This window comes from Nycticebus coucang, chromosome 5 (assembly GCF_027406575.1).
Source record: "Nycticebus coucang isolate mNycCou1 chromosome 5, mNycCou1.pri, whole genome shotgun sequence".
Taxonomy (NCBI): domain Eukaryota; kingdom Metazoa; phylum Chordata; class Mammalia; order Primates; family Lorisidae; genus Nycticebus; species Nycticebus coucang.
In genome coordinates this window covers 52,784,957-52,807,975 of record NC_069784.1, presented here as the reverse complement: position 1 = coordinate 52,807,975, position 23,019 = coordinate 52,784,957, and the positions used below count along the sequence as shown (strand labels likewise).

Below are 23,019 nucleotides of genomic sequence, written 5' to 3'. Positions count from 1 at the left end.
ATGTACAAGGCAGAATTTTTTGTAATAGCAAAGGGTTAGAAATAACCGAAGTGTCCATCAATATGACTTAACTGTTATAATTATGGAATATCCAAATGTTATAATTATGGAATGGTATGTGCCATAAGAAAAAGATAAAGAAGCTCTTCATGTCTACTTTATAACTACTTCTCAAATATATTAAATGAAAAAGGCAAAGTGCCGGAGGCATGTATAGATCGCTACCATCTGCAAGTGGGAGAGAGCACGTTTAAGTATGTAATATATACATATGTATCCTTGCATTTAAAGTGTAAAATTAACTTTTCCCTGACCGGGAATCGAACCCGGGCCGCGGCGGTGAGAGCGCCGAATCCTAACCACTAGACCACCAGGGAGGTCAACAGATGTTACCTCTTAAAATTGTATCATTCTAACTAAATGTGTGCTTCCACTTACACTTCCTGTTTTTCATATGTGTATTACTTTCATTACTTAGGTTCTAAAATCTTTGAACGCTGGTTAATATCAGACTACTTAGTACTTTTCTCTTGGAGTAAAAAACACTGTGAAAGAATTCCTAAGCCTGGCTCTCAGAGCCTAGGGAGGATTATCTACCCATGATCACAGCCCCACCCCATCCCCAAAGATAGGAAACTAAGGCACTTGTAGTTAGAGTGCTTTCCTCACTGTGATCAGTAGAAAAGTAATTTTTTTGCCCAAAACCACCAGGAATTTCTCCTTAAGGAATATAGCTGGGAGATACTGGGCCTATTGTAGCTTTTTTTCCTGTCACGTGAATTCATACACCTTATTTTACAGGCTAAAATGAATATGACATAGAAATGAAAATCCTCGTGTTCAGCAGGATCTGAGCTTCACTTGCTAGTTGGAGACTAAAGGAAGCCCTGGATCTTAGAACTTTAAAATTGTTAAATATGAGAAAGGCTGGGCGCAGTGGCTCACTCCTGTAATCCTAGCAGTCTGGGAGGCCCAAGCCGGTGTATTCTCTGAACTCACCAGTTCATAGACCAGCCAGAGCAAGATGGAGACCCTTGTCCCTAAAGTAGCCGGGCGTTGTGGTGGACTCCAGTAGTCCCAGCTACTTGGGAGGCTGAGAGAAGAGAATCGCTTGAGCCCAAGAGTTTGAGGTTGCTGTGAGCTCTGACGCCAAGCTCTTTGCCACTCGACCGAAGGTGACAAAGTGAGACTCTGTCTCAAAAAAAAAAAGAAAGAAAAAGAAAAAGCCGTAAAAGAAAGATTTAAAAAGGAGGGGAAAAAATTAAGAATGATAGGAACATTAGGAAATAAATCCAGGCTCCCCAAACATTGGACTGAATAAAAGGAATTCTGGAAAGAGAAATGAGAACAAATCGAAGAGAGAAAATTATTGAAGCACTAAAAAAAAGTTTCTCCAAAAACTGAAAGAAATGAGTTTCCTGATTGAAAGGGTTAACCCAACACCCAGATTACTAAATTTTAACAAAAAATAAATCTAGGCCAAGTGCTGTACTTACATCACTAACAATCCTAACACTCTGGGAGAGCAAGGCAGGAGGAATATTTGAGGTCAGGAGTTCAAGACCAGCCTCAGTAAGAGTTAAGACCAAGAGTGAGACGCCATCTCTAAAAAAAATTAATAAAATTAGACAAGCATGGTGGTGCATTCCTATAGTCCCAGCCACTTAAGAGGCTGAGGCAAGAGGATTGCTTGAACCCAGGAACTGGAGGTTGCAGTGATGATTGCCACTGCACTTTAGCTGGGGCAACAGACTCTGTCTCAAAAAGGAGGAGGATGGGGAGGCACCATATACCAAGGGTGATGGGTTCAGCCCCAGCCAAACTGCAACAAAAAAATAGCCTGGCATTGTGGCAGGCGCCTGTAGTCCCAGCTACTCGGGAGGCTGAGGCAAGAGAATCACCTAATCCCAAGAGCTGGAGGTTGCAGTGAGCTGTGACACTCTACCAAGGGTGACAAACAAACAAACAAACACAAAAATATGAGAAAGGAGGAGGAGTAAGGAGAAAGAAAGAAGATTATATGCATTGAAGGAACGTTTAAAACCATCTCCTTCAATGTATTGCAAATTAACTTTATGTGAGAGGAGTGTTACGGTGAAAGAGAAGCAAGCCTAACTCACTTTTGTTATAATTCTTGTTCCTGAGAATCAGTGGGAAAGCAAAGCAGGCCTGATTCCATTCTATTGTTTTGTTACATTTTATTGCTTTATAGTAAAAAGCCAGTTCCACTTGCCTCCCCGCCCATTGCATAGTATTTTAAGTGTACCTGGTTACAACTGTTAGAATTTTTTTTTTTTTTTTTTTTTGAGACAGAGCCTCAAGCTGTTGCCCAGGGTAGAGTGCTATGGCATCTCAGCTCACAGCAACCTCCAACTCCTGGGCTCAAGCCATTCTTTTTCCTCCACCTCCCAAGCAGCTGGAAAACAGGCATCCACCACAACGCCTGGCTATTTTTTGATTGTAGTTGTCCTTTGGCAGGCCGGGGCTGGATTCAAACCTGCCAGCTCAAGCTTAGCCACTTGAGCCACAGGCGCCAAGCCAGAATTGTTAGAATTATTAATATTGTGTAGAAAGTCACTAACTACCCTTGTGACAACAACCTCATGATTATGTTAATGTGATCTTCATACCATCCGTATATAATATTGAAATGTTAACAGAGCAAGTTTAACTCCATTTTACTATTTACTCCTTTTTACCTTAAAACGAGTTCCTCGTTTTCCCTCCCATTGTAACTGTAAATGCCTTTTGCTAAAATGGTTATTAATGTAGTTACTGACCAAGTAGCCCTTATGATTATAGCTTTTTATGATCATGCTGTTTATGACCCTCACCTGTGAGTCCTCCTCCCTACATTACCTTAGGACATTGTAAATTGTACCTGCTTTGTAAAGAAAAAATTGCTAATTGCTCTCCTAATTATAGCATTGTGTAAACTGACTAAGCAGCCTTGCCCTAGTGATTTCCCCTAACTGTTGTTTTTGCTTCTGTAACTATGCTTGCTTGCTCCCTGGAAAAAATTTGCCTTATAAAAGTCAGAGCCTCAGACAACTTGGGGCTGCTCTCTGAACCCCTGTGCTGGGTGTTAGGCAGTTGCCGGTGGCTCTTCAATAAAGGGACTCTGCAGTGAATTGGACTTGTTTGGCAGTGTGGTCTTTGTGGAACTCCTGGGCACAACACAAGAAGAAAGCAAATGTGGCAAAATGTCGACAATGAATCAAATATAGGTTTGGAATTTTTTCAAACAAAAAGTTGAGGGAAAAAAATGAAATAAATAATCAAAAGCCTCCCCTCAGGATATTTTTTTGTTAGTTTGTTCAGATGACCACCATGTGATTAACTCTGTGCCCATCAGTTGAAATAGAACGTTTTTTAAGTAACTACACACTCCCAACACTCTTGTACATCAGAAAATACTTTGACGATGAATGAAAAATAAAATTCCATGGCGGCACCTGTGGCTCAGTGAGTAGGGCGCCGGCCCCATATGCCAAGGGTGGCGGGTTCAAACCCAGCCCCGGCCAAACTGCAACCAAAAAATAGCGTTGTGGCAGGCGCCTGTTGTCCCAGCTGCTCGGGAGGCTGAGGCAAGAGAATCGCATAAGCCCAAGAGTTGGAGGTTGCTGTGAGCCATGTGACACCATGGCACTCTACCCGAGGGCGGTACAGTGAGACTCTGTCTCTACAAAAAAAAAAAAAAAAAGAAAATTCAAAAACCGAATCATAAATGATAGGTGTATACAGGTAGCCACGAAGCTTGGGTGGTAGGATATGGAGTATTGGTGGGTTCTTTTTGTTATTTTTGTTTGTTTTCGAAACAACAATGTTAAAATGTTTTCTGCAATGTACACAGCTATGATTTAATAAAAAAAAAAAAAAAAAATGTTGTCTGGCTTGAAACCTGTGGCTCAAGTGGCTAAGGCGCCAGCCACATACTCCTGAGCTGGTGGGTTTGAATCCAGCTCAGGCCTGCCAAACAACGACTGCAACCAAAAAATAGCCGGGCATTGTGGTGGGCACCTGTAGTCCCAGCTACTTGGGCGGCAGAGGCAGGAGAATTGCTTGAGCCCAGGAGTTGGAGGTTGCTGTGACCTGTGATGCCATGGCACCTCTACCCAGGGCGACAGCTTGAGGGTCTGTCTCAAAAAAAAAAAAAGAATGTTGTTTAAGAAAAGCATTAATCTTCCACTCATTCAATTTCCACCTTCCTATGGCTTTAAATGCCATAAATTAGGAAGACATTTATTTTCACAAAAACAATACTCTTGTGGTCACATCAGGTAGGAACCTAACAGAAACCACTTTCTTTTACTTCGGCTGTTTGCACTGGACAGGTATGCACTGTGCCTCAAAGCTAAAACAAAAACCTATCTAACTTTCATAACAACATATAGGAATTGTACTGAGGATGGGTACAAGGTAACAATTTCTCTCTGTATGTCACAGAGGAATCAGCCTTTCTATTTTGTTCAACAATTATACAGCAATTAATTTTCATCAGTTAATCAATTAATTTCGCCCCCCCTCCCACCTCCTGTATATGGGGTCCTACTCCTAATTTTTTGTAACACAAGAGGAATGAGGAAAGAGAGTATGAGTTGTACAGCATTAAACTTCCTCTTCTTGGCACTGCACACCTAAGGGTGGATGAGGAAGGAATGTGACTCTTCACTCCCAGTTCTATTTTCTGTTTTCCTTTTTTTTTTTTTGATGCAAATAGCAAGAGGATTTTATTCCAGCATGCTGGGGCTTGACTCACAACTCTTTTAGGAGCCGAGGAGTCAAGCTCTGTTTTCCTTTTTAAAAATACTTTCCATGTAAAAATACATATGCCAGCCTATGCATTGAAGATACAAAAAATACAATTAAACAGCTCAAAATCTAGTGGAAAACCAAATAAGTGAATAAAAGAGAATGGATTGGCTCAGTGCCTGTGGCTCAAGCCACCAAGTCTCACCAGCCTCATACATCTGAGCTGGCGGATTCAAATCCAGCCTGGGCCCGCCAAACAACAATGATGGCTGCAACAAAAAATAGCTGGGCATTGTGGCAGGCGCCTGTAATCCCAGCTAAGCTAGTTGGGAGGCAGAGGCAGGAGAATCACTTGAGCCCAGAAGTTGGAGGTTGCTGTGAGCTATGATATGACAGTACTCTACCCAGGGCGACATCTTGAGGCTGTCTCAAAAAAAAAAAAGAGAGAGAATGGATCAGGGAAGATTGAGTAGATGTACTTTTTCCTATTCCTCCTCCTAATACAATCAAAACCCTATCCGGGGTCTGCAAACTGCGGCCCGCAGGCCACATGAGGCGATTGTATTTGTTCCTGTTTTGTTTTTTTACTTCAAAATAAGATATGTGTGGTATGCATAAGAATTTGTTCATAGTTTTTTTTTTTAAACTATAGTCCGGCCTTCCAACAATCTGAGGGACAGTGAACTGGCCCCCTGTTTTAAAAGTTTGAGGACCTCTGCTAGATATTACACATAAAACAAACAAAAGATGACTCTGAAAGGTGAAGAGAGAAAAAGGAGGTAGACTAGCTAGAGGCATAATGACATGATGCTGATTCACCTGGACTTTGTTTTTGCCTCATCTAACTCAGACTTAGAGCTGAAGAAGCCAGCAACGTAGAAATGCCAATAGGAGCAGCCAAAGATTCCTATCAAAAGCCTTTAGCTGAAAGATGAGGAAGCCTAACAAAACAGAAAAGTTTTAGACAATAATGGCTATATTCCAGCCAAACACCGCAGAAACAAACTGTGGCTCACTCTTACCCATTTCAGAAGAGACTAGATGGGGTGTCTACTCTCAGCAGGCCTGTTAGGGGGCATCCCTCCCCTTTTCTACTGGGGTGGTATCAGAGGAAACTTTATAATAGAGTCAGAGCTTTCACCAAAACTCACTGGTAATAAGGCTACCCTTATCCCCTAGTGTCAGTGGAGGTCATGTGGGGAGCAGTAAGGAGGCACTCATACTTCTCCTGGCTAGGTTGGTATCAATGTAGAACTAGTACAGAACTGAAATTCCTACCTCTACCCAGGAGTAATAAGAAGCTCCTCTCCTCACCTGTCAGTATAAAACCTGGCCTCCCACACCTACCTGGCTGTAACAAGGCACCTCACACACACACCCCCACAGACACTTCTCTCTCTCTCTCTCTCCCCCTCCCTCTGCCTGAGCAGTATCAGAGAAAGCCAACTGAAACAGAAGATTGAGACAAGATTCGGAGTCTTGGCTCGGCGCCCTTAGCACAGTAGTTACAGTGCCAGCCACATAGACCAAAGGTGGCAGGTTTGAGCCTGGCCCGGGCCAGCTAAACAGCAACGACAACTGCACCAAAAAATAGCTGGGTGTTGTAGAGGGTGCCTGTAGTCCCAGCTACTTGGGAGGCTAAGGCAAGAGAATCACTTACGCCCAAGAGTTGGAGGTTGCTGTGAGCTGTGACGCCACAGCACTCTACCCAAGGCCCCAGGGCGACACAGTGAGACTCTGTCTCAAAAAAAAAAAAAAAATATTCAGGGTCTTAAAACATAATGTCAAAAATTTCCAAAGGCATTCATCATAACAATGAGAAAGATTTCAAACTTTATGAAACCAGACAACATCTAGATGACAGAGATGTTAGAAATTATCTGACAACAATTTTAAAATAATCATTACAAAAATGGTTCAAGGGTGGGCTCAGTGGCTCACACCTGCAATCCTAGCACTCTGGGAGGCTGAGGTGGGTGGATTCCCTGAGCTCACAGGTTGGAGACGCCATCTCTAAAAATAGCTGGACGTGTGGGGCGCCTGTAGTCCCAGGTACTTGGGAGGCTGAGGCAAGGGGATCTCTTAAGCCCAAGAGTTTGAGGTTGCTGTGAGCTGTGACTCCACAGCACTCTACCCAGGGCGACATTCTTTTCAAAAAAAAGAACCATACAAAGACTTGACACCAAAAACACAATCCATAAATGGAAAAACTGATAAACCATAAAATGGACTTCACTGAAATTAAACATATTTGCTTTGCAAATAATCCTGTTATAAGGATATAAAAAAACAAGCTACTGACTGGAAGAAAAATCTGCAAACCATATATTCAACAAAGGACTATTATCTAAAATGTATAAAGAACTATCAAGCCCGTAGTCCTAGATGCTTGGGAGGCTGAGGCAGGAGGATCACTGAGGTTTCTGTGAGCTAGGCTGACACCATGGCACTCAAGCTTGGGCAACAGAGTGAGACCCTGTCTTAAAAATCAAAACAAAACAAGACAAAAATCCGATGAGAAAATGGTAAACAAATAAAACAAAACAAAAATCATAAAGGGACATTTCACCAAAAAGGATATACAGATGGCAAATAAACACATGAAAGGATGATGTTCATGTATCTCCTGAGCTCAAAAGTTCAAGACCAGCCTGAGCTAGAGCCAGACCCCATTTCTAAGAAAAAAAGAAGAAAGAAAAAAAGAAAAGATGTTCAACATCATTAGCCATTAGGGAAATACTACTACACATTTATCAGAATGCCTAAATAAAAAATAGTGACATCAAATGCTGATGAAAATACAGAGAAACCAGATCGTTAGCTTGTGAGAATGTAAAATGGCACAGCCACTCTGGAAAACAGTTTGGCTGTTATTATTTCTTTTTTTTGTAGAGACAGAGTCTCACTTTACTGCCTTCGGTAGAGTGCCATGATGTCACAGGACTCACAGCAACCTCCAGCTCTTGGGCTTCCACGATTCTCCTGCCTCAGCCTCCCGAGCAGCTGGGACTACGGGTGCCCGCCACAACGCCCGGCTATTTTTTGGTTGCAGTTCAGCCGGGGCTGGGCTTGAACCCGTCACCCTCAGTATATGGGGCCGGTGCCCTACTCACTGAGCCACAGGGGCCACCCTGGTTGTTATTTTTAAAAGTAAATATATTAGGCGGCACCTGTGGCTCAAGGAGTAGGGTGCCAGTCCCATATGCCGGAAGTGGCGGGTTCAAACCCAGCCCCGGCCAAAAAAAAAAAAAAAAGTAAATATATTATTGCCATATGACACAGCATTTGCACTAATGGTCATTTATCCCAGAGAATAACAATGTACATGCACACAAAACATTTACAGCACTTTTTTTTGCAGTTTTTGACTGGGGCTGGGTTTGAATTGGACACCTCCAGCATATGGAGTCAGCATCCTACTCCTTTGAGCCATAGGCACCGCCCCTCATTTACAGCATATTAATAATAACCTAGCCCAAAACTGAAAACAAGGCAAATGTGTTTCAACAGGTGAATGGTTAAGCAAATTGTGGTACATCTATAGGATGGAATACTACTCAATAATAAAAAGGGAAAATTACTGATATACCTAATAACCTGAATGAATCTCCAGAGAATCATGATGAGTAAAAAAAAAAAAGCCAATCCTAAAAGGTCAAGTGCCACATAATTCCACTTATAGAACATTCTCAATTTTTTTTTTTTTAGACAGAATCTCACTCTGTTACCCTTGGTAGAGTGCCAGAGTGTCACAGCTCACAGCAACCTCTAATTCTTGGGCTTAAGGGATTCTCTTGCCTCAGCCTCCCAAGGAGGTAGGACTACACGCGCCTGCCACAATGCCCAGCTATTTTTGTTGTTGTTGTTGTTGTTGCGGTTGTCATTGTTATTTAGCTGGCCAGGGCCAGGTTCAAACCCGCCAGCCTCGGTGTATGTAGCTGGCGCCGTAATCACTGTACTATGGGCGCCAACATTTTTCTTTCCCCCTTTCTTGTTTTTGTTTTTTGTGTTTGTTTTGTCACCCAGGCTGGAGTGAAGTGGAGAGATCATAGCTAACTGCAACCCTAAACTCTTGGGTTCAAGTGATCCTCCTGCCTCAGCCTGTGAGTAGCTGGGACTACCGGAATAAGCTACCATGCCTGGCTAATTTGAGAAAAAAAATCTCCTCTCTGCCTCCCAAAGTGCTGAGATGACAGGAGTGAGTCACTGTACGCAGCCTAATATCATAAAATGACAAAATTATAGAATGGAGAATGAGGCTGGGCACAGTGGTTCACACCTTTAATCCTTCACTCTGTAAGGCCGAGGCAGGTGGATGGCTTGAGCTCACGAGTTCCAGACCGGCTTGAGCAAAAGCAAGACCCCATCTCTAAAAACAGCTGGGCATTGTGGCTGGCACTGTAGTCTCAGCTACTACGGAATCTGAGGCAAGAGGATCACTTGAGCCCAAGAGTTTGAGGTTGCTGTGAGTTATGATGCTATAGCACTCTACCAAAGGCACTAAAATAACAGCCATTGTTTATCACTGCCTAGGTATATTAAATCATTAGGAGTTATAAAATGTTGATATTCAAATTATGTTATTCCTTTTTCATTTATTTACTGGAATACTTCTACAAACAGAAATTCCCCCCTCACTTTAAAATATAGTTCCCATAGGAACACCAAGATAAATATTTGATTTTTCTGAATTACTAGCAGCTCTCTAAATAATCTACTAGCATTCTGTAAAAATGACCAATTAGTTTTTTTTTATTTTTTAGGTTAGTCAAGTGACAAGTGATGCAGTGAGAGTGGAGAAGGAACAAAGGAATTTATAACTGTCCATGATTGATTAGTTGTAAATGCCACTGCACAACTTAATATTTTTAAGTATCATTATGAATTTATTAATTTAAATATAGTTGATGTGTTTCAATCCATTGCATTTTGATGCTCCATTGTCACATCTTTGGCCAGTGGGAATTACTTTATTTGGCTCCTGAGTTATGTTACAATCCTAATAGTCTTCCTTGTTTATCCTTCATTGGGGCAATTCTTGCCCTAAATTTGAAATCAGCCATTTATCCAAAGAGTCCTGGTTCCTTTTAGGGGGAATTAGTATTTTGGACACTAGAGGTATACATTGTTTTTTGTTGTTTTTTTTGTGTGTGGAGACAGAGTCTCACTTTTTCGCCCTCAGTAGAGTGCCATGGCATCACACAGCTCACAGCAACCTCCAACTCCTGGGCTTAAGCGATTCTCTTGCCTCAGCCTCCCGAGTAGCTGGGACTACAGGCGCCCGCCACAATGCCCAGCTATTTTTTGGTTGCAGTTCAGCCGGGGCCAGGTTTGAACCCGCCACCCTCGGTATATGGGGCCAGCGCCTTACCGACTGAGCCATAGGCGCCGCCCGAGGTATACATTGTTTCTAGGTCTTTTCAGAATAAAGCTAGGGAAGTTTTTTAGGATAAAATATACCATGAGTTCACAGGTACACTTGCGATTAAATTCAGACTTACAGATTTTTTTTTTAATTTCATCAGTCATAAATCTGTATCTCTTTATTCCACACGAAAAAGCGTGCTTTTCAAAGACACCAACGTTATTACTTACTCATATTTTAAATCCCACGATATACAATACACCTAACATAGTTCAGAATAACAATACCAACTCTACAATCAATAACATGGCTATTTAAAAACGTTGTAGGGGGAGGCTCAGTGTCCATAGCTCAGGGGATAGGGCACTGGCCACATATACCAGGGTTCAAACCCAGACTGGGCCTGCTAAACAACAATGACAACTACAACAAAAAAGTAGCCAGGCGTACCAGGTGCCTGTAGTCCCAGCTACTTGGGAGGCTGAGGCAAGGGAATCCCTTAAGCCCAAGAGTTTGAGGTTGCTGTGAGCTGTACTTAGTACACAGTGTTCACAGTGCTCAAGGGGACTTAGTGAGACTTGTGTCTCAAAAAAAAAAAAATGCTGGGGGCGTTGGGCACGGTGGCTCACGACTGTAATCCTAGCACTCTGGGAAGCTGAAAGGGTGGATCACTTGTGCTCAGGAGTTAAGGGATCAGCCTGAGCAAGAGAAAGAACTGCCCCCATCTCTACTAAAAAAATGGAAAAACTAGCTACCCACTGTGGTGGGTACCTGTAATCTGTTATGGGGGAGGCTAAGGCAAGAGAATTGCTTGAGGCCAAGAGTTTGAGGTTAGACAATAGCTTGACTGCAAGAGTTTGAGGTTGTTATGAGCTATAATTGATACAGGATTTCCTCACTCAGGGTTGGACAGGAACCTCCCCCTAGCCCCCATTTTCTAGGCCCAGGTAAACTCAGAAATCAGACCCCCATCTCAAGGCACAAACAAGCTGCCCTTTCCAGCCTACATGCTCTAGGCTTCTAGCAAGGTCCTGAAGAAAGCAGCCTGAAACCTTTTGGGTTGGTCGACCTAGAGCAGAGAGCACACACCCTAATCCCTTCCTTGAGACAAAAACTGCAAAGACCTAATAACCTTGCCCCAGCAGAGAAACCGCATTCTTTCATTTGTTAATACACTCATTAACTTTGAAAAGGTGTTTTTCCACCTACCAAATCCTGGCCAAAATGAGATATATACCCCTAGACAAAGGACCTATCTGAGAGACTTCCCATTTTGCCAGAAGCTCTGGTGCTTTTTTTACTCCTTCTGTATTCCTTTCCGTCTAATAAAATCCTATCTTACCACTGATCTGTGGTCCGTGGATTCATTCTTAGAATCCTGGAGACCAAGGACTTAATGCAGAAAGGAATTCTGGTAACATGATGATGCCATGGCACTCTACTGAGGGCAACAGAATGAGTCTCTATCTCAAAACAAATTTTTTTTTGTCACTTCTCTTTGTCATTAGGTTATATCCCACTTGGGCTATCATAGTCAAATTATTTAAAGTCACTTGAATAGTTTGGTTGGAGGCATTTTACATTTTTGTAATAAAACTACTTATGATTAAAAAAAACCTAAATAATGAAAAATAAAAAAACCCACAAAAACTCCTTACGATTATTGCCTCTTATAGTTGAGAGAAATATTGAAGTTGTCAGAAACACATACACACATATATACACACATATATGAAAAGAGCATTGTGTGGGCCTCTAGATTCTGAATTAAAAGTAGCACCAATTGGTACAGATGCCTTAGTTATACTGAGAGAGGATACCCGGGAAAGGTGAGGTCTAGGAGAACAGGTCTTCTCAAGGAGACCACCAGGATACACCAGCAGAGTCCTCTCCATGGTGACTCAGCTCTTAGTAATTTGTAGGCTTAACTTCCTGGAACCTGGAAATTTCCACTTCTGTGAAATCCTGTAGTTCTGTGAGGACTGGAACAGCTTGCCCCACTTGCTTCAAACTGACCAATGAGAAAGGTACCTGGGGGTTGGAATTTTTTGACCAATGAGAAAGGTACCTGGAGATAAAAAGGGAACCATCAAGCCAGTCGAGCAGTGTGGCCATTTTGAAGTTTTCTATGCCGTTCGTGCCACTGGCTAAATAAAAGCTTTTTTCTTCTTCTTTTTTTTTTTTTTTTTTGTGGTTTTTGGCCGGGGCTAGGTTTAGAACCCGCCACCTCTGGCATATGGGACCGGCGCCCTACTCCTTGAGCCACAGGCGCCACCCCGAAGCTTTTTTCTTCTTAAATACGGTGTTTGGGTGCTTCTTCTCTCCACTGGGCCTCATCTTCCTGCAACAATACTATTTGGGAATGAGTATTTGTGTTAATTTTATTTGGCAAGTACTAAAAGATTACATGTCACTTTGGCTGCAAAAACATGATATGGCTAAATTCCTTGGTTGCAATATCTTAAGATCACAAGATTGTATTACTCCACAAAAGTATCTTTCTGAATCTTTCTTTCCATGTATCTCTCCAACTGCCCCTCCCCTATGAATTAGTAGCCTTCAAAAACTTCCATTTCCATTCTTTATTCACCTCTTTGCCTTTGTTAGTCTTTCCCCCAGCAACTCAGGAGTTCATATTTTGTGTATATTAATGATAGGGAAGGAGGAGGAATTGCAGTACGGATTAAGATAACAAAAATGGAGGAGGTAGGGGAATAGACAGATGCAAAGATCTGAGCTGGAAATGAAAGACTTGGGGCAGGACCCCCCACTCTGCCCTGAGCTCTGACGACCCCAACCAACCGCAGAGACGGCGCTTGATGCAAATAGCAAGAGGATTTTATTCCAGCATGCTGGGGCTTGACTCACAACTCTTTTAGGAGCCGAGGAGTCAAGCCCTGAACAGCAGGTTTTATAAGCTTATAAAGGCAAAAACCATAAAGTAGGGAGGAGTAGCAGACATAGCAGGGGCTTTAGGGAGGGGTAGCAGATATAGGGGCTTTTCCAGATACGAAGGACTCTGGTTCATTACTCATCTGTCTTAAGACAAGATCAGCAGTTAAACATTTGCTTAGTGGGGCGGTGCCTGTGGCTCAGTCGATAAGGCGCCGGCCCCATATACCGAGGGTGATGGGTTCAATGGGTTCAAACCCGGCCCTGGCCAAACTGCAACCAAAAAATAGCCGGGCGTTGTGGTGGGCGCCTGTAATCCCAGCTACTCGGGAGGCTGAGGCAGGAGAATCGCTTAAGCCCAGGAGTTGGAGGTTGCTGTGAGCCGTGTGACGCCACAGCACTCTACCGAGGGCGGTACAGTGAGACTCTGTCTCTACAAAAAAAAAAAAAAAAAAAAACATTTGCTTAGCTTTTTTCTTTCAGAACCAGTTACCGGTTATCTGCTTCAGCTTGGGGCTATTTCCTAGGACAGTTACAAAAGGTCACATTCTTATGGTAGGGGGCGAGGGGTGCTGCTACATATCTGGTCCCCCCCCCCCCTTTTTGGATTTGGTAGTACTTTCCTTCAGAAAGACCGAATGAACCGTCATCCTAAACAACTCAGAGCTCAGATTTCTTCTCTGGACAGCTGGCTTTTTTAGTCCTTCTAAAATACTGTCTACACAGATGAGAGAGGTGCTGTGAATTACTTCCATTATGGATCTGACTTAAAGTCAGCTACTCCAAGATACCATTTGTAGAGACTAAACATAATATTCAATGTAGCAAAGATGAGCATTGGAAATGTAAGGTATCCAATCACCCACTATAATTTTGAAAGGCCAAGAGCTTATTAAGAACACTGGAGGGCTGCCTGGAGTAGGCGATGACTACAGAGTTACACTAGCTGGAATTGGATACCTGACTTGTCTGTCTGTTTTTGTCTCCCTTCTCTCACTTGCTCCATATTCTTTCTAATCCTCCTACCCTCCCACTCCCTCCATTTCCATACCCTACCCCCACCAACGTTCCTGGAATTTTGGACTTAGCTATTTTTAAAACCGTCAACTCAGTAGCAACCTCCCTCCCCCGCTCAGCTGTCCAGTACTCTGGCCAGCCATATGCTCCCCCTTCTCCCCACATCAAAACTTCTCTGGCTCTGTGACCTCAGTGAGATTGCAGTCAATCTGGGGAGTTCAGGGGGACATGGAGAAAGAGATAAGGGACCCCTTGCTTGGAACTGACTGGCAGAATAGGCAACCATGGCTGGAGAATCGACTGTCAGAGTAATGTCTGACCTCTGGAAACAGTAAGTCAAAATGAAATTGCAATTCCTTTAATAAGCTTTTGGATTGAAGTTAGACTTTTATAAAATCACAGATACCTACTTGGAGGTCTCTGGTCCAAAAGTTAGGATCTCTCCCTATCGAGGTGCCCCAATCTCCATTTCTCCTTTTCTCTCATTTCTTTCTGATCTCTGGCCTCTAGACATTTGAAGTTAATCTTCTGTCTCTCTTCCAGCAGTCTGAGCTCCCTCTTTACCCCAGCTCCCTTTTTAAACTCATTAAGATTTCTGATGAAATTTTAAGAGTTTTCCACACTCTTTATTCTGTATATTTCTCACTGAAGTCAAATCTGGCCTCAGACAATTAGTCACTGACACCCTTCTAGTCTGCCCCTACTTAGCAATGCCCTTCACATTGGAATTCCAAGGGTGAGGACTGCCCCTTGTTATAAATTATATTTCAAAAAACCGCTGGTTCCTCCATTCTATTCTTCCTCCTCCAGGACTCTTCTCCCAATCATATCTTTATCCCAGGAGATGGGGAGTTCTGCTGGAGGCAATTAATCCCTCCCAACCCCTGCCCTCAGCAAAAGGCTGAAAAATTCTGAATTTGCAAAGGGGAGATTAATGGAAAGAACAGTTCTTCATTCAGATTTGGAAACATACAAGAAGTAAAACAAACAAGGATTGATTTGCAAGCTTGGTTTGCTCCCTGTTATCCAATGAGACAGAGGGATTATAACGGAAGCTCTCTAGAGCTGTTAAAAGAGATTGGTTCTCTTTTCATTTGAATACTGATATTCTAGATGGGAAAGGTGTTCCTTCTTTACTCTTTGTGTTCTTCTGACACAAAGAAGGAAGTGAAAAGAAATGAAGACTCCTGGAGGGTGTCCCTTGAGGACTGGGAGGGACAAATAAACAGTATACTACTAAAATGTTTTCAGATCCTAATTCTATTGGGAATCCCACTGATGACTGGTGTTTGATCTATCCCCATGATTCCTCCCATTTTGGCATATCTGCTGTTTGGTAGCTCAGGATGGGGCAATACAGTGGACTCTGCCCCCACCCCCCAGTTCACTCAACCTTCTCTCCACCCCCATCTAGGGTCATTGCACAGGGGCCCTGAATGTGTCCACAGGAGAAGGGCACAGAAGCTTAATAGGCATATTTACAGTTTGGGGACACCTCTTCTCCCCAAACTCCAGTCTGCTCATCTTTTTCTTAATCTCCCCAGATTCTCTTCACATCATCCTGACCACTCTTCAACTCTTCTCTCTCCCTATGCCCTGCCAAATTTCTTTCTTCAGTCACTTACAGGTCAAGCCGTCAAAATTCCCTAGGTAGGAGGGTCATCAGCTGGGAAGAGCCCACACCTGGGGGGCCGTGGCTGGGTAGGTATGGGGGATCCAGGCCAGCTCTCTAGTCCACGGTCCCCCCTTGGCAGTCCCCCAACTCTAAGCACCCTCACTCTCCTGCTGCTCCTCTGTGGACATGGTAAGGAAGGGCCGGGGAAGGGTTGGGGAAATCCAGAGGGCAGGCTGCTATTTAGGGTTGGGGATGTGAGCACGTGTGAGGAGAGACAGGTGCTGAGGAGCCCCAGTCATTCACCTTACTCTCAAATAGATGTTATTTTATTTTCATTCAACCTGGGGAAGCCCTTGATTGATAGGGAGCACGGCTGTAGCAGGGTTACTCATTTTTAGTAAGACTGAGTTAACAGAGGACTAGCGAGCTGGGGGTTGGAGACCGGGGAAGGCCCTTAGTTGAGTTTTAGGAACTTCTGAAATCCCTTGACGAAATTTGGAAGAGTTAGGAGCATACTCTGGTAGAGCAGAGGTCTGGGAACTGTCTCACAATCCACTCCCTTCCGTCCTCAGCTCATTCTCAATGCAAGATCCTCCGCTGCAATGCAGAGTATGTATCGTCCACTCTGAGCCTTAGAGGTGGGGGTTCATCCGGAGCTCTTCGAGGAGGAGAAGGAAGAGGCGGTGGTGGCCGAGGTGGAGGGGTGGGCTCTGGTGGCCTCTGCCGAGCCCTCCGCTCCTACGCGCTCTGCACTCGGCGCACCGCCCGCACCTGCCGCGGGGACCTGGCTTTCCACTCGGCGGTGCACGGCATCGAAGACCTGATGATCCAGCATAACTGTTCGCGCCAGGGCCCCACGGCGCCTCCCCCGCCCCGGGACCCCGCCCTTCCAGGTGCCGGCCCGGGCCTCCTAGCCCCCGACCCCTGTGACTACGAAAGCCGGTTTTCCCGGCTACATGGTCGTCCCTCGGGCTTCTTGCATTGCGCCTCCTTTGGCGACCCTCATGTGCGCAGCTTCCACCACCACTTTCACACGTGCCGCGTCCAAGGAGCTTGGCCCCTGTTGGATAACGACTTCCTCTTTGTCCAGGCCACCAGCTCGCCCGTGGCATCTGGGGCCAACGCTACCACCACCCGGAAGGTCAGGGACTCCATTTTCCTCCTGACTCATTCGTGAGCTTCTCTCGTAGTCACCCCTCAGTACCACTTCCTCCTTGTCCCTGCTATTCCACAGCTGTGCTCCTCATTCCCTTTTTTCCTCGACCACTCCCCTGTCTTGAATTGCTCCCTCCTACCAAACACGTGCTGCTATAAATTACTTACCTTGATGGGAATGTCACTCAAAGGCAGGAAATACTGAAGAGAAAGTGAGAGCAGACTTGAGGCGTTTCAGAAGGGAAACTTCTTGGGAGTTGCTGAGATTGAGGAGAGACAGGGGTTAAGTAGGGAGGAGTCGATATTGAAACCCAAGTAGAAGCAGGGATGAAGGATTGAGGGCCGTGAGCAGCCTTGTATCTGAGCGGGGCCTGTGGCTCAGAGAGTAGGGTGCCGGCCCCATATACCGAGGGTGGAAGGTTCAAACCTGGCTTGGGCCAAACTGCAAAAAAAAAAAAAAAACCTTGCATCTCTGTCTGGATCACATCCCCGATTATACTCAGGTTTGATTGTGGGCAGGATGCACTGAGCTCAAAATGAACTATTTTCCCTCTTGCCCTCACAGCTCACCATCATATTTAAGAACATGCAGGAATGCATTGATCAGAAGGTATACCAGGCTGAAGTGGACAATCTTCCGGCAGCCTTTGAAGATGGTTCTGTCAATGGAGGTGACCGACCTGGAGGCTCCAGTTTGTCCATTCAAACTGCTAACCCTGGAAGTCATGTGGAGATCCGAGCTGCCTATATTGGCACAACTATAATCATTCGGCAGGCAGCTGGGCAGCTCTCCTTCTCTATTAAGGTAGCAGAGGATGTGGCCAGGGCCTTCTCTGCTGAGCAGGACCTGCAGCTCTGTGTTGGGGGATGCCCTCCAAGTCAGCGACTCTCTCAATCAGAGCGCAATCGTCGGGGAGCTATGACCATTGATACAGCCAGACAGCTGTGCAAGGAAGGGCTTCCAGTGGAAGATGCTTACTTCCATTCCTGTGTCTTTGATGTTTTAATTTCTGGTGACCCCAACTTTACTGTGGCAGCTCAGGCAGCTCTGGAAGATGCCCGAGCCTTCCTGCCAGACTTAGAGAAGCTGCATCTCTTCCCCTCCGATGCTGGGGTTCTTCTCTCCTCAGCAACCATCCTAGCCCCACTTTCTGGGCTGTTTGTTCTGTGGTTTTGTATTCAGTAAGGAGGTCAGCAATCCCAGTACTGATTTGGAGATGATTTGGACATTGAGAATGCTATGGAAGAACATAAAGAATCACTAAAGAAAATCATAAAGACCAGGAGACATGAAACAATGACATTTATCCATAGTCAAATGAGGCCGAAGTTACAGAATAAAGATTGCAGACAAAGTTTTTTTTTTTTTTTTTTTTGTAGAAACAGAGTCTCACTGTACCGCCCTCAGGTAGAGTGCCGTGGTGTCACACGGCTCACAGCAACCTCTAACTCTTGGGCTTACCGATTCTCTTGCCTCAGCCTCCCGAGCAGCTGGGACTACAGGCGCCCACCACAACGCCCGGCTAAGTAGACAAAGTTTTTGCATTCTAGACCTCCATAGGTGCTCTCCACCAATTTTTCCAATCCTGCTTATTGTAAGCAAATTGCTCTAATCTACTGTCTACTTCAGAGATTGCCTCCATAAGCTTAGAGGTAGTGGGAGGGGTCCTGATGATCAATAAATTAAGGGTTCAGATTTTTTTTAAGAGGCAAGAACTGAAAAAGGAACACATGATCATTGCCCATAAGAAATTCAAAAGAGGAGGAAATAGGGGTAAAGTTTATGATGAAAATATGTCAGTCAGGTATGTTCTGTTTTCTTAGTTCAGAAATTAAGTGGGCATTATCTGGATATATGGGAAGGGAGTCTCTGCTTTTGGAGAACAGCAAGGATAGGACAGAAGCCATCATCCCCACCCCTAACTAATCCATCATTAAAGCTATGAATTCTTCACGCCATTCTGTTGCCTATGTTGAATCTCTTTCTGGAGGCTTCAAATGGAGTAAAGACAACACGTTCACGACACTGAAAGAGGGCTCAGAAGCCTGATATTGTTTCTGTCTTCAGGAAGACAGCAGGCTACTGGAGAGACAAAAGTGATTCATGTGCAGCAACATGACTGTGTGATGATTCACTAAAGTATGAATTTAGGCAGGAAGATGGTTGATGAGAACTAAAGTAGTAAGAGTAATAAGAGGTAATAGAGAAGATGGGAATTTAAGTGAACTTTGCAAACAGTAGGATTTGAATTGTTATGGACCTTCTAAACAATGGAAATCATCTGCAGTTATGCATAGATTCATGATTCAGTAAAGAAGCCAGCAAGACGCAAATGAAGTAGACAGTAGGACAGAAGATCAGATGGGCGGAGACCAGATTAAGAAGCACCTTAAAAACAGACTCAAGGGTGCAGTGTCCGTAGCTCAGTGGGTAGGGCACTGGCCACATACTGAGGCTGGCAGTTCGAACTGGCCTGGGACAGCTAAAAAAACAACAATGACAACTGCAACAACAAAAAATAGCTGGGTGTTGTGGTGGGTGCCTGTAGTCCCAGCTACTTGGGAGGCTGAGACAAGAGAATCTCTTAAGCCCAAGAGTTTGATGTTGCTGTGAGCTGCGACATCACGGCACTCTACCAAGGGCCACAGCTTGAGACTCTGTCTCCAAAAAAAAAAAAATATATATATATATATAGATTCAAGGAGTTTAAATTTGATGAATACCTAACCTAACAGTTACTGGAGCTTAAAATCTGGCAGGCAATGTGCTAAACACTTTTAAAATATTAATTCACATAACTCTCTAAGAAAGGTAGTATTATCTCTATTTTTATCTCTATTTTTATATAAGGAAACTGAAGTACAGAAAGATTAAGCAACTTGCCTACAGTTATATAAGTTAATTAACTAATTAACTAATTAGTTAATAAGTGGCAGTTTGGAGCCATAGACTTAACTCTTAACTACTACACTGTTGTCGAGAAAACAGAGAGCCATTAAAGATTTGGGTTGTAGAGCTGGGCAGGTGAGGGGATCTGAATGGTTGACATCTCTTCTCATCTAAAGCCAAGAGAGTTGGGAAAGGAGGAAAAGCCTGAAGTTGAAGGAATCTAGTTTGTAGAAGAAAGAGAAGAGAAGTTATTCTGACCCAGGTGACCAAGCACCAGGCTTATAGGAGTGGCCACTAGTTCTTGAGAGAAGGCACTGGGAGCGAGACAATCTTCTAGCTGACTAGGAGATGTTTTGCAGCCCGGAGACAAGTCCTCAAGTAGCTGCAGGTGTTAATCTGTCCCCTGTTAGCAAGCAGGGGACAGATACTTTGAACACTGGTGGTTACAGCAGGGTGGGAGTCCAGCCCCTGGGAAAAGAGCATGTGGCGACCATTAAACACGTGATCCTAGCACGTGGGCCCCCACACCTGTTGTATAATGTTTCAATAAAAGGCCAGGGCAGCAAGGACTGGGGCTTCCCTGGAGATAGGGGAAGTCCACCTCTTGCAGGCATGTGCCTTCAATCTGTGTCCTAGCTGTTTTTATTCACACAATGACAGGGTGCCACAGTGGGCATCAACAAACTTGTCCTAAAGTAACAGTACTGTTCTAAACAAAATTACAAAGGAGGTAAATTTCATATCTGCTATCTTTTCCTTGTTTCTGATCTCAGCCTCCCCTCTTCAGATACTCCATCACCTAGGAGCTGCCTTTCCTGATCTAACCAGGCATTCAATGTTATCTCATCCCTTCCTTTCAGTCCCATCCACCCAACAATATTCTGCTGAACACATACACAGTTGGGTCCTCTGCATCTACTAGTTCTGCATCTGCAGATTCAATCAAACACAGATTGAAAATATTTGGAAAAAAAAAATTTAAAATAACATCTCGACAGTGAAAAATAATATAAAATTTACAATATAGTATAACAACTGTTTACATAGTATTTACATTGTATTAAGTATTAGAGGTAATCTAGAGATGATTTAAAGTATACAGGAGGGCCAGGCACAATGATGCATGTTTGTAATCCTAGCACAGAGAGGCCAGGGCTGGTGGATCACTTGAGCTCAGGAGTTTAAGACCAGTGTGAGAAAGAGTGAGAATCCCTGTCTCTACTAAAAACAGAAAAATTAAGGCTGGGAATGGTGGTTCAGACCTGTAATCCTAACAGTCTGGGAGGCCAAGGTGGGTGGATTGCTTGAGCTCACCAGTTCAAGACCATCCTAAGCAGGAGCAAGACACACACACTCCCAAACCCCCACCCCTGTCTCTAGCTAGGAGTTGTGGCAGGTGCCTGTAGTCCCAGAAAAATGGGAGGCAAGGCAAGAGGATTACTTAAGCCTAAGAGTTTGAGGTTGCTGTGAGCTATGACACCATAGCACTTTGCCCACGGGGACAGAGACTCTCACTTTAAAAAAAAGTATACAGGAAGATGTGAATATGTGACATGTAAATACTATACCATTTTATATAAGGGACTTCAGCAACCTCTCATTTTGGTATTAGAGGGCTGGGATTGGGTTTAGAACCAATCCCCCTTAGATACTAACAAATAACTGTATATACATGGGCCAGTGCTTACTAAACAGGATGTACTGTCTATCTCAAATTTCTTTTGTGATCCTTCATTACCTATTTCCTCCTCTCCACCTTCTCTAAGGGCCACAACCACTAAACAGGATGTACTGTCTATCTCAAATTTCTTTTGTGATCCTTCATTACCTATTTCCTCCTCTCCACCTTCTCTAAGGGCCACAACCACTCTGCTATTCTCTGAAAGCAATTTCTGTGTTTTCTGAAATAACCTTTAGTTAATCTAGAAAACAGTCTTCTTCTTTTTTTTTTTTGTAGAGACAGAGTCTCACTTTATGGCCCTCGGTAGAATGCCATGGCCTCACACGGCTCACAGCAACCTCCAACTCCTGGGCTTAAGCGATTCTCTTGCCTCAGCCTCCCGAATAGCTGGGACTATAGGCGCCCGCCACAATGCCCGGCTATTTTTTGGTTGCAGTTTGGCCGGGGCCGGGTTTGAACCCGCCACCCTCGGTATATGGGCCCGGCGCCCTACCGACTGAGCCACAGGCGCCGCCCTAGAAAACAGTCTTCTAATCGAAGAAAATGGGGAAGCAAGAGACATATCCAGTGCTATCCCTTCACTCACAGATAACATAGGCATTTTAATTTAAAACATCTTTTTTTCTCTCTCTTTCTTTCTGAGACAGAGCCTCAAGCTGTCGCCCTGGGTAGAGTGCTGTTGCATCACAGCTCACAGCAACTGCCAACTCCTGGGCTCAAGTGATTCTCCTGCTTCCGCCTCCCAAGTAGCTGGGACTACAGGCACTTGCCACAATGCCCAGCTATTTTTTGGTTGCAGCCGTCAATGTTGTTTGGAGATGGCAGCGCCTAAGCCGCTTGAGACATAGGCGCCAAGCCAAAAAAACATCTTTTTTAAATTTTAAGACAGAGTCTCAGTGGGGTTGAGTGTGAGTGCTGAGTCATTATAGCACATGGCAACTTCAAACTCTTGGGCTCAAGTGATCCTCTTGCCTCAGCCTCCCAAGTAGCTGGAATGACAGGCGCCTGCCACAATGCCTGACTACTTTCAGAGATGGGGTCTTACTCTTGCTCAGGCTAGTCTCCTGAGCTCAAGGGATCCACCCGCCTCTGCCTCCTAGAGTGCTAGGATTACAGGCATGAGCCTTCAAAACATCTTTTTTTTTTTGAGACAGAGTTTCACTTTGTTGCCCTCAGTAGAGTGCTATGGCATCACAGATCACAGCAACCTCAAACTCTTGGGCTTAAGCAATTCTCTTGCCTCAGCCTCCCAAGTAGCTGGGACTACAGGCAAAACATCTTTTAAAAGACTTACTCTTTGTATTGATCCTCTTAAAAGAGCAACCTGGCTCGGCGCATGTGGCTCAAGCAGCTAAGGTGCCAGCCACATACACCAGAGTGAGTTCGAATCCAGCCTAGGCCTGCCAAACAATAATGACAACTACAACCAAAAATAGCTGGGTGTTGCGGCAGGTGCCTGTGGTTACAACTACTTGGGAGGCAGAGGCAAGAGAATTGCTTAAGCCCACGAGTTTGAGGTTGTTTTGAGCTATGATGCCATGGCACTTTACCAAGGGGGACAGCTTGAGGCTCTGTCTCAAAAAAAAGAAAAAAGAGCAACCTTTGTCCCTCAGGGGTGGGAATTTCAAGTCAATTGAGAAGAATTTCACAGG

At 44.3% G+C, this 23,019-nt stretch overlaps 1 protein-coding gene, 1 long non-coding RNA gene and 1 other non-coding gene across 4 annotated transcripts in view; 1 reads left to right on the top strand and 2 right to left on the bottom strand.

Moving 5' to 3' along the window:
• Positions 1–305: 305 nt before the first annotated feature.
• Positions 306–377, bottom strand: TRNAE-CUC (transfer RNA glutamic acid (anticodon CUC)). Its single transcript has one exon. It is a non-coding gene; the product is annotated as a tRNA-Glu (tRNA).
• Positions 378–13,623: 13,246 nt separating this feature from the next.
• Positions 13,624–18,755, top strand: HJV (hemojuvelin BMP co-receptor). Of its 2 annotated transcripts, XM_053591797.1 has the most exons (4): positions 13,627–14,357; positions 15,644–15,830; positions 16,214–16,782; positions 17,362–18,755. In XM_053591797.1, exons 2-4 carry the CDS (start codon positions 15,734–15,736, stop codon positions 17,980–17,982), a joined length of 1,287 nt encoding a protein of 428 aa, XP_053447772.1. In that variant the 5' UTR covers positions 13,627–14,357; positions 15,644–15,733; the 3' UTR covers positions 17,983–18,755. The 2 variants fall into 2 exon arrangements, with proteins under 2 accessions (XP_053447774.1, XP_053447772.1); XM_053591799.1 differs by lacking the exon at positions 15,644–15,830 and having other exon boundaries at positions 13,624–14,357.
• Positions 17,901–23,019, bottom strand: part of LOC128586189 (uncharacterized) — a 24,345-nt gene continuing 19,226 nt past the window's right edge. Inside the window, exon 4 of the long non-coding RNA XR_008380201.1 lies at positions 17,901–18,034. This is a non-coding gene — a long non-coding RNA (uncharacterized LOC128586189). The remainder of the gene's footprint in view (positions 18,035–23,019) is intronic.

Bases quoted from the DNA above. Each gene is read 5' to 3' on its own strand.
- HJV (XM_053591797.1), top strand. From the start codon at position 15,734: ATGGGGGATCCAGGCCAGCTCTCTAGTCCACGGTCCCCCCTTGGCAGT. The intron at 15,831-16,213 runs GTAAGGAAGGGC...TTCCGTCCTCAG, and splicing joins GCTGCTCCTCTGTGGACATG to CTCATTCTCAATGCAAGATC. The intron at 16,783-17,361 runs GTCAGGGACTCC...TTGCCCTCACAG, and splicing joins ACGCTACCACCACCCGGAAG to CTCACCATCATATTTAAGAA.